This window comes from Oncorhynchus tshawytscha, linkage group LG31, assembly GCF_018296145.1.
Source record: "Oncorhynchus tshawytscha isolate Ot180627B linkage group LG31, Otsh_v2.0, whole genome shotgun sequence".
Taxonomy (NCBI): domain Eukaryota; kingdom Metazoa; phylum Chordata; class Actinopteri; order Salmoniformes; family Salmonidae; genus Oncorhynchus; species Oncorhynchus tshawytscha.
The window spans coordinates 5,122,522-5,141,896 of NC_056459.1; the positions used below are offsets into that span (position 1 = coordinate 5,122,522).

At 43.7% G+C, this 19,375-nt stretch overlaps 1 protein-coding gene across 1 annotated transcript in view; it reads right to left on the reverse strand.

Annotated features, from left to right (window-relative positions):
* Window positions 1-661: 661 nt before the first annotated feature.
* The window catches only part of LOC112229928 (syndecan-2-A), a 33,761-nt gene continuing 15,047 nt past the window's right edge, over window positions 662-19,375 (reverse strand). Inside the window, exons 2-5 of the mRNA XM_024396076.2 lie at window positions 10,187-10,301; window positions 9,538-9,707; window positions 7,665-7,794; window positions 662-3,018 (exon numbers count right to left, since the gene is read on the reverse strand). Coding sequence (XP_024251844.1) covers window positions 2,855-3,018; window positions 7,665-7,794; window positions 9,538-9,707; window positions 10,187-10,301 — 579 coding nt within the window. The 3' untranslated portion in view covers window positions 662-2,854. The remainder of the gene's footprint in view (window positions 3,019-7,664; window positions 7,795-9,537; window positions 9,708-10,186; window positions 10,302-19,375) is intronic.

A 19,375-nucleotide genomic window follows, 5' to 3' on the forward strand; every position in this document is an offset into this window, starting at 1 on the left:
ACACAAACTCACATACGGTACTCTCCCACGCTACCAACTATAGCACACCCACATCCCGCATCCTCCCACTTCTTCAAAGAGAATACAAATGGCTTCTTCAATCCCAACACTTTGAAGCATGGAGGTCCTCGCAGCCATTATTCAACTGGAGCGTGAGTAGCCCCATTCTGAATGAACCTTGATCGCATGCTAGTTGTAGTGCGCTGGCACTCTAAGCCAAGATTTCAGATGCTCTTTAACCTGTCATCTATGACGGATCCGGAAGCCTCAGGAGCACTATGTCACTACTGTAACAGATATGGAAACCAAATGCAGGATAATCCCCCAGTTAGCACTTTACATCCCCATTATACTAATCTCAATCCGGAGCCCATTCAGATTAGTTCAGTAAAATGATAATGTTCCGTCCATCGCTCATAAAGATTAGTCATCACACTGATAATCCCAAATCGAAGCCAAATGGTTATTTATCGGTTATTGGGTGGCGATATATGTGCTGACGGGTAAGTAATGTATGCTTTTATGGTATATAGTTGATGTTATTCATTACCTAGATGTCAGCATCTGTAAAAAGGCATCTTGGGAAACCAGTATACAGTATTCCTCGGTCATTGATTGTGGCCTGAGGGAGGAAAAACAGTGAAGAGAAAAGACACTGAGATCGATATTAGGCCACAATGTTTATTCAGTAGTGTTGTTTCAACGTATAGGTACAATACTGTCTGCTTTTGTAAGACAAAAAAAAAAAATGCCAGTCATTATCATCACCCCCCTGGTGTAATGTACGCACCTCCCTATTCTCTCCAAGAGAGCGAGTACATTTCCAAATGGTAGGCACTTTGAAGGTTTAAAACATTGGTGAATATACATTTGTATATATAATATATCTTTTCATATACTAATAAGCAATTGGACTCAATGGTCAGAGCTCTAATAGAAATAAAAATATATATATTTTTTAAAACAAAGAAAGAAATGTGGCCATAATGGGAATATGTATAGTGATGGTGAGAATACCGTCTTTGGGTTTTGTTTATGCAGTTCAGTACCTTCCTTTCTATGATAAGCTGAGAGAGAGAGGGGGGGGGGTTGCAGGTAGAGGGCAGAAGCTTGAGGGTATAGCAGAGTGGGGAAGGAGGAGGAGGGAGGGTTGCATGGAGAAGGATGGCCTCAGATTGGTGGTAGGAGTTCAGATGACAACGTCTATTTCACATTACCGTACAGCTCAACATCTCAAAAGGCAACTTCACTATCTGTTGTAACTTTCTCCTCGTTGCAGGTTCATGCAGAGGGGACCGTTTTCATGAGAAAGGGTGACGACAACAACAGGTCAATCCCGTACCTTTGTACCTTTGTTGGTACATGTTTTGTGCTTGGTAACCAACCTCACACTGTCTGATAATCGCTCTCAGGAAAGCTCTTCCCCGGTAAACAGAGCAATTCTGCGGACCAGCACCTGTATTGGGATTAGCACAAATCGAGATGCATTGACTGACCACAACACTTGAAGCTTTAGAAAAAGGATCCAAAGTTCCATTTCACTCTTAACAACTGGTACTGAACCACTGGGAACATCGCTGCCATCCGCACAGAGCTGACTCATTTCAATTGGCAGCTGGTGCGTGTCCAGTAGTACATAACAGGCCGCCAGAAAGGATCTCCTGACTAAACCAGCGACACGGGGAGACAAAAACACTGGGCGAGCTGGCAACACAGTGGAGTGAGACAAAGGGGAGGGGCCGACAGGTCCATTGGCTCTGGTCCAATCTGATTACCATGAGGAGATGGAGAGAGTGCTGGGGGTGAGAGTCAGAGGTGGAACAGGCAAAGTAAACTAGGGGGAAATATTGGGGGTGGAAGGGAGCCAACGCCCCTGAGCCAAATTTAACCCCAAATATACTAAACACTCTGAGCTGAACGAGACCAGCAGAGGAGCAATGCAGTGAATGTGCAATGTGAAAAGTTGTATGCAATTAAATCAAATGAAATAAACATCCACAAGACACACTGTAAAGTAGATCTTATGTCTTTTTCTTGAGCCCCTGCCACATCTTCGCTTTTAAAGACCAATTCCCGATTATAAACACGTACGCTGTATAAGAAATGGTTTTGACCAAGAGAAACATTGAAAGAAAACAAAACAAGACAAACAAAAATGAAATTAAACGCTCACTTTCCACTAGATGGGTGTGAGAGCAAGAAAATAAACATTGTAACCTGAAGGGAGAACATTTACATTGACCGTTATCAGCGTTAATATGAAGACCAAAGTACTTCATGAAAACTACAAAGGCATTTTTTTTTTTTTTTTTTTACATCTGAGAAAAAAAAAGATAAATTAATGAAATACACATTTTAGAGATCAATGTCAGACATGCTAGGACAAAAAAAAAAAAAAAAAAAAATATGAAGTAGGATTGATACAGAATAATTATATTCAATTATTTCCACTTTTAAAAATATTCTTTACAAATACATACTGCTACAGTTAAATAGTAGTCAGTGACTAAAAACAGCTCCTTTGACAGAAGACAGATGGAATCAGTTTTTCTCACCTTTACAGATTGTGTTTTTTGTTTAGTTTTTTTCAGCCTTTTCAAATAATACACAAAATGTTTAAATACACTGAGATTTGCCATAAAATAAGCAATGCTTGGCTTTTCATTTAAAAAAAAGAAGAAAGAAAATGTCTTAATTACAATACTCTATGCAAAAGCTTTCCTTTATGTATTTTTTCGTCAATAAATGTTTAACTTTTTTTGTTGTTGTTGTAATTTAACAGCTTTTGTCGTTGTCATGGACTGCCATAAACTGTCACTGTGATTTGTCAATCTTCTCGCGAGGGGGCGGGGCTTTAGGCATAAAACTCCTTGGTTGGGGCCTTCTGATATGCTGCCCCAGAGGGTTTCTTCTCTCCCAGGTCGTAGCTGCCCTCATCCTTCTTCCTCATGCGGTAAACCAAGAGGAGGATGAGGAAGATGGCAAAGAGGAAGCCAATAACTCCGCCCGCAATGACAGCTGTGGACAGAGAGCAGGAGAGATCAGAGGTTAGAGGTCAAAGGCTATTCAGAGGACACTGAATCTTACAGCATCTAGAGAGGGAACTTTGAATGCACTGTACCCTTTCGTAAGCAATCTACCAGTCAAGCTACTCAACATTACTCCCAGATCTTGCCCTTTTTTCTTGTGTGCTAATTCTTTACATAGGCTTTCGTAATTTTCCCATTAATACTTGTATGAGGTTTCTTTATAGTCCTTAATCTGTTTTAGGGCCCTCATGATGAAACAATCTCCCCTCTGCTTCAGTTTTATGTCCACATCTTGGACTGGCCCCTTAGCCCCATGGGTAAAAAGAAACCTGCCACTCTTACAGCAAATTACCCTCCTGGAAACCGTGCAGTGCCTCGGTGTGGAGCGGATAAATGTACATGAAATGACGACAATTAGAGTTGTGGGAGCCATGGGGGACAGGAAGAGGAAAATTAGAGGTATCGAGGACAGGAGGAGGTTAGCTAGCCACGTCTGTTTGCACAGTGGGCTGGGCCTTCTGGTCTCTGGGTTTTACATTGAGTTAATCCACAGTATTTACAGGCTTGTCAAGGCCTGGGTTTCAGTGGATGTGGCCAACGTGACAGTAATTGAAAACAAATGAAAAAAGTAGCATACCTAGCAGACAGACTTTGAAAAGTCAGCGCCTCACATGTCTACAAGGTAGATCGTTTGAACAATTTTGAAATACACTAGTTAGACAAATATTCAAGTTTGGGTGTAACTTTTAGAAATGTCAAACTTTGGAATAAATATAAAAATCCAAATGCGCAAAGGCAACTAACTGGATGGATGTTTGTGGGATACACACTACATGACTAAAAGTATGTGGACAACTGCTCGTCGAACATCTCATTCCAAAATCATGGTCATTAATATGGAGATGGTCCCACCTTTGCATCTATAACAGCCTCCACATACTTCTGGGAATGATTTCCACTAGATGTTGAATCATTGCTGCGAGGACTTACTTCCATTCAGCCACAAGAGCATTAGTGAGGTCGGGCACTGATGTTGGGCGATTAGGCCTGGCTCGCAGTCGCATTTCCAATTCATCCCAAAGGTGTTCGATGAGGTTGAGGTCAGGGATCTGTGCAGGCCAGTCAAGTTCTTCCACACCGATCTCGACAAACTATTTCTATATGGACCTCGCTTTGTGGGGGCATTGTCATGCTGAAACAGGAAAGGGCCTTTCCCAAACTGTTGCCACAAAGAAGGAAGCACAGAATTGTCTATAATGTAATTACATGCTGTAGCGTTAAGATTTTCCTTCACTGGAACTAAGGGGCCTAGCCCGTATCATGAAAAACAGCCCCAGACCATTATTCCTCCTCCACCAAATTTTATGCATTGGGGCATGTAGCGTTCTCCTGGTATCCGCTAAACCCAGATTCATCCGTCGGACTGCCAGATGGTGAAGCGGGATTCATCACTCCAGAGAATGCGTTTCCACTGCTCCAGAATCCAATAGCGGTGAGCTTCACACTACTCCAGCCGATGCTTGGCATTGCGCATGGTGATCTTAGACTTGTGTGCAGCTGCTCGGCCATGGAAACCCATTTCATGAAGCTCCCTACGAACAGTTCTTGTGCTGACGTTGCTTCTAGAGTCAGTTTGGAACTCTGTAGCGAGTGTTGCAGCCGAGGACAGATGCTGCTCCTAGATGTTTCCACTTCACATCAACAGCACTTACAGTTGACAGGGACAGCTTTAGCAGGGCAGACATTTGACGAACTGACTTGTTAGAAAGGTGGCATCCCAGTTTGTCTATGGAGATTGCATGGCGGTGTGCTTGATTTTCATACACCTGTCAGCAACGGGTGTGTCTGAATTAGCCAAATCCACTCATTTGAAGGGGTGTCCACATACTTTTGACCATGTAGTGTATTTCCAGCACAACTATATTGACGTCCGAATTCATCCTCATCCATTTCACTTCTTCCCAGGAACTAACAGACGGCTGTCACAACAAAGCAGAACTAAAGTAGCAATCCATTTGTAGCACACGACATGTGTATCTCTGACACTGAAGGGAAAACTGCATCAGTGAGTGTGATTTCCAGTCAGATCATTTCCCTAGTTCGCATTTCGCTAGAGCCGGGGAATTAACACTAAATTGGAGCAAACCGCATTATGAACTCTGGAAGGTCCCACTGAGGGGTAATTTAGTTTATATATTAAACTGGTTATTTTCAGGAGCTGTAAAGAGCTTAGAGAGCTTGACAGACGTGGGGAGAAATCCCCCTTGCCCTTAGATGTGTGTTACTGCACCATTACTACCCTGACCTATTAACAGCACGATTAAGGAATGATCAGGAAATAAACTAAATGTATAACATCAATGTTAAAACGACTGTATTATAGATGATTAGGTGTTTTCATCAAGAGTCCCTTTGCAGAACATAGATGAAGTTGCTGCACAAGTGCCTAAAGATAAAGGATGTAGTGAAGATGCAACCAACTAAATGTGCCTGACATCAAGTAGACACATTTTGATCCAAGCATGGCACCTGACCTACTTCATAATCAAAGACGTACTCAAGAACTCAGTGGAGAATTCAAACGGCAGTCCAGTTACCTGACAGTAGCTAGGTTTCCATCCAATTGGAGACAGATTTTAGTGTGAGTAATTCAAAAATCTGCATAAAAACATGTACTGAATTAAAAAGGAAGTGAAATGGGTTTCCATCGCATTTTGAACTCTACTGATGGTGTTGTCACAAAAACAATTGTGTTATACAGCGAATGTGCTCACTCTGGACTTGGCAAATGCCCTCTAGCCAACAGCACGCAGATACAGTGCGGATAGGCTACCTACAGTGCCTTCAGAACGTATTCAAACCCCTTGACTTACTCCACATTTTGTCATGTTACAGCCTGTTTTCAAAAGGGATTAAATCCATTTTTTTCTTTGCCATCTACACACAATACCCCATTATGCCAAAGTAAAAACATGTTTTTTACATTTATTTGAGCAAATATCTCATTTACAGAAGTATTCACACAAATGATTCAAGCTCTGTCAAATTGCCATTTTCAAGTATTTTAAGCCGAATTAAGTCAAAATTAACTGGGCCATTCAGGAACATTTAATGTCGTCTTGAAAAGCAACTCCAGTGTATATTTGGCCTTGTATAATTGTAATTGTATTCTTAAAAGCTGAATTTGTCTCCCAGCGTCTGTTGGAAAGCACTGAGTATACTACTTTTATAAAGCCAGCTTCAGTTAGCTTCACATTCTAGCTCAGGCTTCATCCATACTATGACTCTAGCTGGCTTGTCATATGTGGCTAGGATGTTTTGCTTTGCTCTATTCCGTTTTTTTTAATCCTAAAAAACTCCCTTGCTGATGACAAGCATACCCATAACATGAAGCAGCCACCACCATGCTTGAAAATATGAGGAGTGGTACTCAGTAATGTGTTAGATTTTCCCCAAACATAACGCTTTTTATTCAGACAAAGTTGATTTCTTTGCAAAATTGTAGCAGTTTTACTTTAGTGCCCTATTGCAAACAGGATGCATGTTTTGGAATATTTTTTATTCTGTACAGTCTTCCTTCTTTTAGTATTGTAGAGTAACCACACTGTTGTTGGTCCATCCTCAGTTTTAAGCTTTCACAGCAGTTCACAACAGTTTAAACTCTGTAACTGTTTTAAAGTCACCATTGGCCTCATGGTGAAATCCCTGAGACGGTTTCCTTCCTCTCCGGCAACTGAGTTAGGAAGGACCCCTGTATCTTTGTAGTGACTGGGTGTATTGATACACCATCCAAAGTGTAATTAATAACTTCACAATGCTCAAAGGGATATTCAATGTTTGCTTTTTCATGTTTATCGATCTACCAATAGGTGCCCTTCTTTGCTAGGCATTAGAAAACCTCCCTGGTCTTTGTGGTTGAATGTGTGTTTGAAATTCACTGCTCGAGTGAGGGACCTTACAGATAATTGTATGTGTGGGGTACAGAGATGAGGTAGATATTCAAAAATCATGTTAAACACTATTATTGCACACAGAGTGAGTCCATGCAACTGATTATGTAACTTGTTAAGCAAATGTTTACTCCTGAACCTATTTGGGCTTGCCATAATGAAGAGATGTATTACTTGATTCAAGACGTTTCAGATCAAAACAATTCTATGAATTTGTCAAAAATTCTGAAAACATAATTCCACTTTGACATGACGGGGTATTGTGTGTAGGCCAGTGGCACACAACACCTCTATTTAATCCATTTTAAATTTAGGTTGTAACACAACTAAATGGAGAAAAGTAAAGGGGCTGTGAAAACAAAAAAATACAAAAGAGCGAGATTATTTGTATTTGTCAAACAGCAGCCAAGTATCGATCGCCATGTCACCCGAATAAGACCCTCGATATATATTCGAAAATAGCATAAAGCTTAAGTACTTTAGGCGCATAAAAAGGTTAGATGGAAACCTGGTTGGTCATATAAGAAATTCAACCTAATTTCCTATTTAAAAGCTCACAACTCATAATCAACCTCTAGTCGATCACAAACAGTAGTCTAGTGTAGATGTGTAGACGCAGGTGCAAGGACTGCAACCTGTGTCCACTGTCCAAACCACCAAACCCCAGTGTGGTTTCTGTACATACCTGCCAGCACCTCTGTTCTCTGGAAGAGGTTTTCCGAACGCACCTCGATGGGTTCCAGGGGGGAGCTGGGGACACCGGTGGTGCTGGTGATCTGGTTCTTACGCTCGTCCTCTGTGACGGATACAGGGGGCTGGGAGGAGAGAATGAAAGAGTTACAGATTGAGGGATACATACGGGTTCTGTACCAACATAATGGCCTGGAGCCTCATTTGTCAATCGTGCGTAGGCACAAGTCTGGGCGTAAATCGGCCGCGCGGGATCATTTCCACGCAAAGTGCGAGATTTAGCAACGTTTCCTCGACAGTGTGCGTACGTTTACGCACAACCGTGACCATGTGTACGTACGCATAGTGCCAAGTGGTGGAATAAGTGAACTGCTTGTCAAGCGTAGAATGTTGAAAATGTCATAATAAGTAATCATTCAAGAAAACGTCATTGTATTTACATTTGACCACGTCAGTGCATTTGTACGATAATAATCCATATAAAGTAGAGTCATTTGTTCAATTAGAGGCACGTGTGAAAGTGAAAATATTGTTGAAACACTATAAAAGTCTAAGATGATGGGGAATCGAATGAGAGGCTAATCTTGCTCTGTTGGAAGATTCAGCACACGCTGCATTTTGCAGAGATTGCGTTTTTAGAGACGTGCTATCCACCCTTGTGTTTTTGGCAGCGGGCACATATTCAGCGGGCGCTTGCCAATCGGCATCTTTCAGCCCTCGACGAGCCAATGTTTTGGATGCAATTCTCAGCAAAACAAATGTACAATCTCCAGACACCATCGCACAACAGGTTGAAGTCAAGGGGGATTTCTTTACCATCAACGGGTTCCAAAATACGACCGGAGCAATAGAGGGCACCCACGTGGCCATAAAAGCACCATCCCAAAACGAGTTCAACTCTGTGAAACAGAAAAGGCTTCCACTCTTAATGTGCAGGTGATCAGTTAAGTGATGCGCAAAAGACGCTGCTGAGATTGGTGGCCAGGTGGCTAGGTGGTACGCACGACTCGTTCGTTCGGCACGACAGCGATGTCGGCCTATACGCCTACAGGAGGGCGCTGTTGAGGATGAGGGGCTTATTGGTGAGTATATTTTCCATCGCTAAAAGCAACTAATTGTCCTAATGGTCGTCTCTTTATAGCTGTGTTTTTAATTCTAACGGTCAAGCCACAACTGAACGAGCCAAATAAAACCTTTTGGTTGTTTGTTTTTTGTTTTTGCGACGTTGTATTTCATGGTACGGCGTTGTATACTCCCCACGGGCTTTAAAGGGGTGACATTTTGACCATATTTGGTTAATTAGGGTTGTTTGGAAATGCATATAGCCACGGTCGTATTGCTACTATCCATCCCTAGTCTCTTCAGATCCGTAATGATTGAAGGGGCTAGGGGAACAGGAAAGAGACCACTATTGGCAACAAACCTGTGTCCTTGACTTGGCTTAAGGGGAAGTGACTGCCCCTTACCTAGGAAATAATCCCCCTGTACACCATGGTGGGTCCAGGAGTTGATAGTGTTCCAAAATGTGAGATTATGGCTGTTGGTACAGTAATCCAGCATAACGTACCACAGACCAGATCAACATCAGGGGTCTAGATGACTACTTGATCCTTATTGATCCTAGAATTCCAGCATTGGGGTCAATGCATGTTCAACTATTATCTGGGGGTGGTGAATTGAAAGGCCCTCAAAGAAAATAGCAGTCAATTGTCAACCTGTTGATTGTACTAAGGAATATCTACCATATGCAGCAGATAAGGACTGGTCATAGGGCAGTTCGGGCAAATGCTCAATGGGCTGGTCCATCTTTAGCTCAGTGGGCCGGTCTAAATAGTCTGGTGTATGGGTTGGTTGTTCTGTTCCCTCACCTCTGTCCGGACTGGCTTCCTGGGCGTTTGCATTGGCAGGTCCTCTCTGGGTGTGGCTGTCTCCACTCTGGGAGTGAAGTCTTTGGTGGAGTCCTTGGTGGGTTCTGCTTTGGGGGCAATGTACAGCGTGCTCACGGTCACCGCCTCCTCGAACACCTCCTCGCCAATGCCTGCAGAGCAAGATGAAGAGATAGCACTGTTTGTACTACTTCCCCGGAACTCAATCACTTTCACTTTAATGTCTGCTGAAGGCGAAAGGTCGTTTGAGTCTGTGTTTAAATGAAATCCTGAAATCATAAGATCTTTGTTTTTAGAAGTACGTTACATTCGCATTCCTAATTCAATTGCAACAGACAAAAGCCACCTCCTGATATTCCCGAATGGGATGAGGTGGAGCTAATGTGAGGTAAAAACAAGAGTTCGCTACAGTTGCCATAGCACTTTGTTACAGCCTGCTTTGCTTTGGCCGCCTGCCTGTCGTTAAAACGTTTCGTAAAAGGTGCTTCGATACCTAAGTGAAACCTCAGTTTCGACAGACATGCCTGTTCTGGGTGAAAGACACAGTATACAGCAGTGACTGTTTGTGTCCGCCAGCCTGCCTCCCTGTGCGTGTTGACCCAGTTGAAGGCTACCGTGACCAGACTCTTACCTGACCCTGACCCCGAGTTAAAGTCGTCGTCGTCCTCGGGGTAGTAACCCCCGGACCCTGTGTCGTCAATGAAAAGGTCGTCCACTTCGGAGGACGACTTGGCCGCGTCCGCTATCTGAAAGGGAGAACAACAGAAACATAAGACTAAAGTGTTGGAGGATTTAGACTGTAAAGAGACCACTTTTCAGTGTGCGAGTCTGACATAACATTCCTGTAGCCACCACTTTTGTCTTGGAAAATACTTCTAGCGGTGAACACATTCTTGGATACTACGGTCTCACCTTTGGTAGGAGGCACTGAGTTTCATTGAAAAGTGAACACCAACGCTCTTATCACTGGACTCAAAGCCGTAGTTGCCCCAAAAAGAGTTGCATTGGTAGTTTCGGGAACTACAGAATGTTCTGCCAGGTACGACCATTGTTATATGCTTGAACATCGTAGTCCGTGTACCTCCGAGGAAACTTGTCTCCACAAACCGCGCTGGATAATATCACTTTCTCAAGAGATATAACACCCCCCTCTAAACAGATGAGCATTAAATTAGACGTCTAGCCCCGCCCGCCATCGTTGCCGGGGGGTGAAAGTCCATAGAAGTGTGTGTGTTTGTCTTACAGCTTAAACGGAGTAGCCAATAGGGAAGCTGAAATTGAACTATGCTGTTTGTGTGACTTGCAAAGGCATCAACCCCCTCGAGACTATAGCATGCTAGTTAATAAAATGTTATGTCATCCATCCTCAATTTCCTTTACACACAACATCATAGAAACTCTGTGTAATGACTGCACATTGGACAAAACATTGCCATTGCTGTGTGCGTGCATGTGGAATAGCTGGGTAGCTGGGTAGGCCCCATGGCAACCTCCATGGCAACCTCCAACCAACCTCCATTCAACCTCACTCAGAGCCCGGGTGTGATGTCCCCTCCATACTGATGCTACTTAAGAAAAGGGCCACAAAAGAGGGCCAACAATAAATCATCCCAGCGTTGCTAAGGTGCTTGTGTGGTGGTGGTGCGAGGTGCTGATAAACCTGACACGAAATGAACTGGGATTTGATTTTACACTCGGTGCTTTTCCAGAAAAGGCCGGGGAAGAAAGAGTTTCGGAGGGCCTGACATAAGAGATTACTCTTTTCTTTGGAAGGAAGCTGTGATAAAGGTAGAAAAGTAGTAGGTTTGTGTTGTCTGTCTGTTTGTCTGTCTGTCCTTGCAAGGTTGCCTTTTTTACTATGCCTGCAATAGATGAACAACTGAGCACACCCACACACACACACACACACACACACACACACACCCACACACACACACACATTATTCAATACATCACAAATATAAAGAAAGAAACGCTAAACAATGACACTGCTATAGTGTACAAAGGGCAAGCACACAGTGAATCAAAGCAGATATTAATTCTAGAGCGGAAATTGTCAGTAAACTCCTGCCCCCTTATCACTATTGACATTTTGAACCTTCCAGGAAGACTTGCCTTTGAATTAAAAAAAAAAAAAAAAAATTTAACCTTTATTTTACTAGGCAAGTCAGTTAAGAACAAATTCTTATTTTCATGACGGCCTAGGAACTGCCTGTTCAGGGGCAGAACGACAGATTTGTACCTTGTCGGCTCAGGGATTCGAACTTGCAACCTTTCAGTTACTAGTCCAACGCTCTAACCACTAGGCTACCCTGCCGCCCCAATTATTCTCACAAGCTGGGAGTTCCAAGCCTAGAACCCCATAACAAATAAGTGCCATCCCCATAGAAACATTAGGCTACTAGTAATTCTATTTCTAACCATTCTCTCGTGTATGGAAACCCTCTTCTCCTTCCAGATAGTGTCTTCTGTGTTTGTTTACTTTCTTTCCACAGAAAGTGAGAGGCCAGACAGTGCACCGATTCTTTTTCAGCTCGTCAACTAAATGGCAATTAGGCTATTACAGCCTAATGCTGTTCCCCCTCGTGGTGCTCTTCACAAACAAAGCCTGCTCTACACATGATCTGACTACTGCGCACTGGCATTCTTTCAACTCAAGACATAAAGGCTTTCTTCCAAGCAGGCTTTTTCTCTATAAAGACGAGGGCTCTAGAGTACGGACAGACATCTGTTAAGGCTTCAAGCACACACACACACACGCATGCACGTACACACGCGCATTTGAAATACTTTATTTGAATCCACCAATCAAATTTGCATTAAAAAAAAGGATCTGAACATTTCAAAGGTCCCTGTATGTATGACACTCAAGGGTACAGAAAGCACATCCTTCTCCAAACAGCCAGGCTGCCCACCACAGCTGAAAGAGAGCAGTACCTAGCCAAATGCTTTGCCCTAGTTTTTGTCGGGCCCGCAGTCTGGAGGCCACGCGCCGCACGCCTGTGTACGTGGCCGAGACTGCCAAATATCAGCCCCACCAGCTTGCACCTCCACCCGAGACTGTCCAAGCGTGCCACGCGGGGCTGGTATTTAAGAAGCTTCCTGGCAAAGGCCTGCTCCATGGAGCCGTCAAAAGAGCAGCCCACTTCCAGAATGAGCCCTTCCCCCTGGCCTCCCCCCCACAACAACAATATTTGACACACAGGAACACATCATCATCATCATTATCGTCACACCAGCTTCCCCTTACACAAGAATGTTTCTGTATGTGTGCTGGTGGTGAGACTACTTCACCTCTCTGGCTATCAGGTCAACAAGGTGGTCATGTCTAGCAACGCACCAATCCTCTAATGACCAGCAGCCATTCACCACATGGGCAATGGACTCCATTACATTTGACTCATGTAGAATACAAAATGGGTCATGGTTCGCAGGGTTCCAGAGTGGTAGATTATATTTTGTTGGTAGGACTTGCAGCCTCGCCTTGGATGAGATGTTCCATCATGGGTGACAGAAGCCTCCACGACAACACCGAGATCTGACCACAACTGCATCAGAGGCCGTCACTGGCTCAGTTTGCACATCAGTCCGTGTCCACCTGAGCTCCACTCCAGTCTGGTTACACAGGTCGTTGAGGTCAGGTTGAGGTCAGGACAGTCTGACCAGACACCAAAGCACGCAGCGCGAGTGTCCAATTTCCCATTGACATTCCTCCAGGAAGTTGTCCTCGGCGTCCATGTCTAGTGGAACCTTCCTCCCCTCTTTTCCCTTGCATTCATTTATGTGAAATTTGTAAAAAATAAATTAAAAAAAGGCTATTTAAATAATTTTTTATTCTAGGTCTCTATAGAGTATGGACAGACATCGGTTAATGCTTCAAGCACACGCACATGCACCCCCCCCCAAAAAAAGTGATAATGACGTAGTCATTCTCCACCTCCAGCTATGACCCTAACTAACACAGTGAGAGTGAGAGCGGTCGGATACAAAACATACAATCCCTCTCCACTGGTATGAATAAAGGGGAGAAAGCCCGTAGAGAATTCACACAGCCAATCAGAGCCTTAGCCGAGACCCTAACAAGCAACGAGCAGCACCTAGTCGTGCGCCTGACCGACTGACTGACTGACAGGGAGACTGCGATAACAAGGGTCTAGCAGCACTGTGGCTTCTATTAGAACTGAACTACAGCAGTTCCTACTGTCTGTCTGCTCCTCATGAACAACTAGTGGCCAGCAGGAGGCTTGGTGGTGATGCAGTCGGTCTCCATAGAGACCTTGTCTAGGGAAAGAAACATAATAGACAAGAGGAGGAAGAAGAGAGGGGGAGGAGAGAGGAGAGGAGAGGCAGAAAGAGGAAAGAGGAGAGAAAGAGAGAGAGATTATGTGCTGCAGTAGACAATCTGTTGCCAGCAGGTTGCTTTGCTAAAAGCCTGTCAAACCACCAAACCTATGCCTGGCGGTGTCTGGAAGCCAAAGAGGCTCTCTCGATGGCTTGGGCAGTTAGCTGTGAGCTAGCGCTATTGTATGTATGTGTGTGTGTGTGGGGGGGAGGGGTAGTTAGAGTAGGGGATGGGTGGCTAAGGGTCGTGGGGTTAGTGTAGGGTAGCTTGGATGAGCCATCTTGCCCCATCTCTAATCCGCGTTGACACACTGCATTCACTTCTTACACGGTCAATATTAACTCACCCCGAGACAGGGGAGACGGGAGAGACGGGGGAGAGACGGGGGAGAAAAAGAGTGTTCCTCAAAGGTATGCAGACACGCATGAATACACTCACACACGCATGGGCTCACACACACACGGACACACGCGCGCACACACACAGACACACAGTAAGGCTTCACAGGAGTGGAAAACAAGAGACAGGGGACAAGGGGGCAGACACTGCCTCAGACATTCTTCGTCAGTCTGGTGCTCTGTTCCCGCTCTAAAATATTTCCTTAAGAGTACCTCAAATGAACTATGAGGGCGAGCGACGCCCATGACATCAGAAAGCACTTGACTTGCAATGCCGTCCTTTCATGTTTCATGAGAATATCCACTCATGCCACCTATGGTACCTCACAGTACAGTGTCCAGGCTATATTAAGCCTTCAATGGTCATCGGTCAGTATTGTCCTCTTCTGTAAGACCATTGGCTACCGCTGTACTATCAAAAGAAATCGGTCTCCTCTCTCCTCTCATGGCAAATAAAAGTAGGGCCTGCTGAACGTCGATGACTTTCTGAATGAGAAAAGGCCTGGGTGTCTCTGTGTTAATCTCTAAATAATAAAGTGCAGGTAGCTGTGAGTTTATCTGTAAACTCAGCGAGCCCAGATCCATACGGCTCAATACTGCCACCACTCTGGCCTCCTTCCTGTCTCTCTCCCACTGGCACGTTTACAGGTTTTTTTGTGTGTTTTTTTGTTATCGGCCCTGAATGGATGGACGGCTACGGCTTTTCCCTGTGGCCGACCTGGCTGGGAGGAAAAGATTAGGGGGGTGACTGGGCGAGAGCAATTAGCTTGAGTGGGCTAAAATGGCTGGGTTCAAGATGCAGTGTTTCAATAGTGAAGTGTTTCAAGAAGTTAAGAGTTGACTCTTGCTATTGGTCCTATGTGGAATTTAGTGTGTATCTTATTGCCTTAAGAGATACCGACAACAACAACGGACTTCTAGGTTGGCATCGGTCGGCGGCCATTTTGTAGGATAACGCTAGAACCTGCTAACACTAAACAAACCAGCAGGAAGCTAGCTTCATAATGTATGTTTGCTGGTGAGGATTTGTTTGTCGAATGCATTTGGGGGTTGAGAAATGAGTTGAAAAATACCAACGCTGCACCAATGGAGGTGGAGTTCAAACAGGGACCCAGAAAATAAACAAAATGCTTGTGGTGGTGGGGGAAAGGAGGGGGAGTAGGGTGGTGGGGATGGGGGTCGTCTCTCAGCCGCTCTTCAGAACCTTCAACTTTTATTGCCCTCCCGGGGATCATAATAAGGAACTAATCGATCGTCTTTGAGACACTGGAGGGCAGGGGCTGTTACAGCAGGAAGTTGACACAAATCAAACTCTCCCTAAAACCAGACTGTGTGACCTAGAGCTATTCCAGGAGTGTGGGGGACAGCTTTGTAGCGTGTGTGTGTGTGTGTGTGTGTGTGTGTGGGGGGGGTGACATTTACCATGAGAAGCAGCCTAATCCAGGAAACAGAATCTGTTCATCTGGCTCTGTTGCTAGCAGCTCACTTTGCCACATGTTTCTTTTTGCATCACGCATAATAGCACAACATAATGCATTCATGATAGGGATTTCTGGTTAATGATTGAACTTCATATTCTTTTTTAAAAGTATATAAAGTAGAAGTCGACCGATTAATCGGAATGGCCGATTTTAAATATTTTTTTTATATATTTTTTATACCTTTATTTAACCAGGCAAGTCAGTAAAGAACACATTCTTATTTTCAATGACGGCCTAGGAACGGTGGGTTAACTGCCTCGTTCAGGGGCAGAACGACAGATTTTCACCTCGTCAGCTCAGGGGATACAATCTTGCAACCATACAGTTAACTAATCCAACGCTCTAACCATTGCACTCCAGCGAGGAGCCTGCCTGTTACGCAAATGCAGTAGAAGCCAAGGTAAATTGCTAGCTAGCATTAAACTTATCTTATAAAAAACAATCAATCATAATCACTAGTTATAACTACTAATCCAGTTTAGCAGGCAATATTAACCAGGTGAAATTGTGTAATTTCTCTTGCGTTCATTGCATTCAGAGTCAGGGTATATGCAACAGTTTGGGCTGCCTGGCTCATTGCGAACTAATTTGCCAGAATTTTACGTAATTATGACATAACATTGAAGGTTGTGCAATGTAACAAGAATATTTAGACTTAGGGATGCCACCTGTTAGATAAAATACCGAACGGTTCCGTATTTCACTGAAATAATAAACGTTTTGTTTTTGAAGTGATAGTTTCCAGATTCGACCATATTAATGACCAAAGGCTCGTATTTCTGTGTGTTATTATGTTATAATTAAGTCTGATTTGATAGAGCAGTCTGACTGAGCAGCAGCAGGCCCGTAATCATTCATTCAAACAGCACTTTTGTGCGTTTTGCCAGCAGTTCTTCGCAAGCACAGCACTGTTTGACTTCAAGCCTATCAGCCTAATGGCTGGTGTAAGCAATGTGAAATAGCTAGCTAGTTAGCTGGGTGTGCGCTAATACCGTTTCAAACGTCACTCGCTTTTAGATTTGGAGTAGTTATTCCCCTTGCACTGCAAGGGCCGCGGCTTTTGTGGAGCGATGGGTAACGCTGCTTCGAGTGTGGCCTTTGTCGATGTGTTCCTGGTTCGAGCCCAGGTAGGGGCGAGGAGAGGGACGGAAGCTACACTGTTACACTGGCACGTCCAATAATCAAAGGTATATGAAATACAAATGGTATAGAGAGAAATAGTCCTATAAATACTATATTAACTACAACCTAAAACCTCTTACCTTGGAATATTGAAGTCTCATGTTAAAAGGAACCACCAACTTCCATATGTTCTCATGTTCTGAGCAAGGAACTTAAACGTTAGCTTTTTTACATGGCACATATTTTACATGGCACACATTTTTACATGCCATATACATGGCACATATTGCATATTGGCACATATTACTTTCTTCTCCAACACTTTGTTTTTGCATTATTTAAACCAAATTGAACATGTTTCATTATTTATTTGAGGCTAAATTGATTTTATTGATGTATTATATTAAGTTAAAATAAGTGTTCATTCAGTATTGTTGTAATTGTCATTATTACAATAAAAAAATATATTTAAAAAATCGGCAGATTAATCGGTAACAGGGTTTTTGGTCATCCAATAATCGGTATCTGTATCGGCGTTGAAAAATCATAATCGGTCGGCCTCTAATATAAAGACTTTAAAATCCTAATTGGAAAACGAAAGACCCAGTTAAGAGGAGCTAGACAGACGAGTGCTGACAGTATATGCAGTATATACCTTTTGAATCCACACCATTATCACTCGTAATAAACTGAAAGGTAAACACTGAAATGAACACAGCTGAGGTGCTCTTTCCTGTTTCAAAGCAGTGCCACACTTGCGTTGAGATGAGGGTTTACCTTTTTATTTTGTGGTGCTGTGGACGGCGGAGAGCAGACATTTACGGCTTCATTAGCAGATCTTTATGTCCTCGTAAAGATTGAGTAAACGGTCTGAGACTGCGCTGAAATGAAAACCAGCAGACCTTGCTGCTCTATGGACCTGGATCAGTTCACCCCATACTTCTGGGTAAATACGCTCAGTACTTTCAGAACCATTTGACCCGTTTCAGTTCGCCACAAAGGTAGGACATTCGATACCCTCAAAAAGGCCTTCGAGTTCCGACACGGGGGCATTAAAAAGTTTCAGCGTAGGCTTTGATTTAGTCATCCTAACAAACAATGTGTCAAAGTCCAGTCAAGCACCTCAAACCACCTCAAACTACATCCATATGTGAACAAACACAAGCTGCATAAGCAACATTTGTTACAGTTTGACTGAAATAAGTCCTGCCTCGGGAGTTTTGGCAAAAATGCCAGTCTCACAAAGGAGAACAGAGAGTTTGACTAATTCCCTCCTCACATACACTGAGGATTCATCTACCTCAGACTGCATAAATAACACACGAGGCAAGAATCATAAAGAAGCCGATAACACAGACAGACAAAATACTTATTTTTTTTAAAAAACGAAATACTTTTCTTTTGAGCGAGTGCCAAAACAAATCCAACGTTTTTCCTACAGACGCCCAATAAGACACAACACACTCCAGCTATGACTTCCCCTGCTTCCTGAGTGGAAGAGAGTCAATTGCATGGTTTCCAACGAAAAACAGATGCGCACTGATAGCCTGGCCACGGGACAATAGAGTACACTTCGCTTTCACCCCTACCTGTGCAATCCTATTTACGCCGTTCGGCATGACAAAATAAGAAAAGCCAATGTGCCACAATCTCGCTGCGGTCTCGGTGTGTCTGCGAGCGCTCACACGCTGCGACACATTATGGCTCATTTACTTCCATCTCAGACCATGAAATAGTTTACCAGAATACCAATTAAAGCCTGTCTACTTGACTCATCCGCAGAGGCACCTGATGAGCCTAATATAAAGTTAATGTAACCCTTCAGTGAAACCCCCCCCCTCCAACACACACACACACACAGCACCCATAAAATAATAAGAAACAACGTGGCTCATGTGGTTTCAACATGTCGAGTTTTCAGTGAATACCTCAGCTCTGTGGCATCTAAGCCCGTAGTCCGTGACAATAGTTCTTCCTGCACACAGCCCTCTACGGATTCCCAAATCCACCGTTCGGTATACTACCTGCCCCCGGGTGGGAATTGGGAAATTCCTCAGCCCCGTTAAACAGCTTTGATATGCACTGGAAACCCAAGGTTCTTTGTCAGCTCGGAAACCCAATACGCTGGGAAATGGGCTTCACCTGCGAGTCATTTTTTGTGAGGAGGGAAACTGAAAGATTTGCTGCAGCACAACAGGTTCCTTCCCTCAAGTCACAGTGGAAATAGGAGGCTGTAACAGGCATGGCTGAACAGAAACAAGCACGGGGTAGTTTTAAGTGCTTAGGCCTGTATAAAACAAGTCTCATATTCAATAGCCCTAAGACCTCTAGCTATAACAAAAAAAAGGGATCAGTAATCTAGAATTCCTACATCCAGGAGTGGCGTTCTGGCTTGACTACCATACATCAAGTCCACTACCCTCACAAATACCACTGGGCCAGTCAAAATGGTGCCCGTATCAACATGAATGGTACCC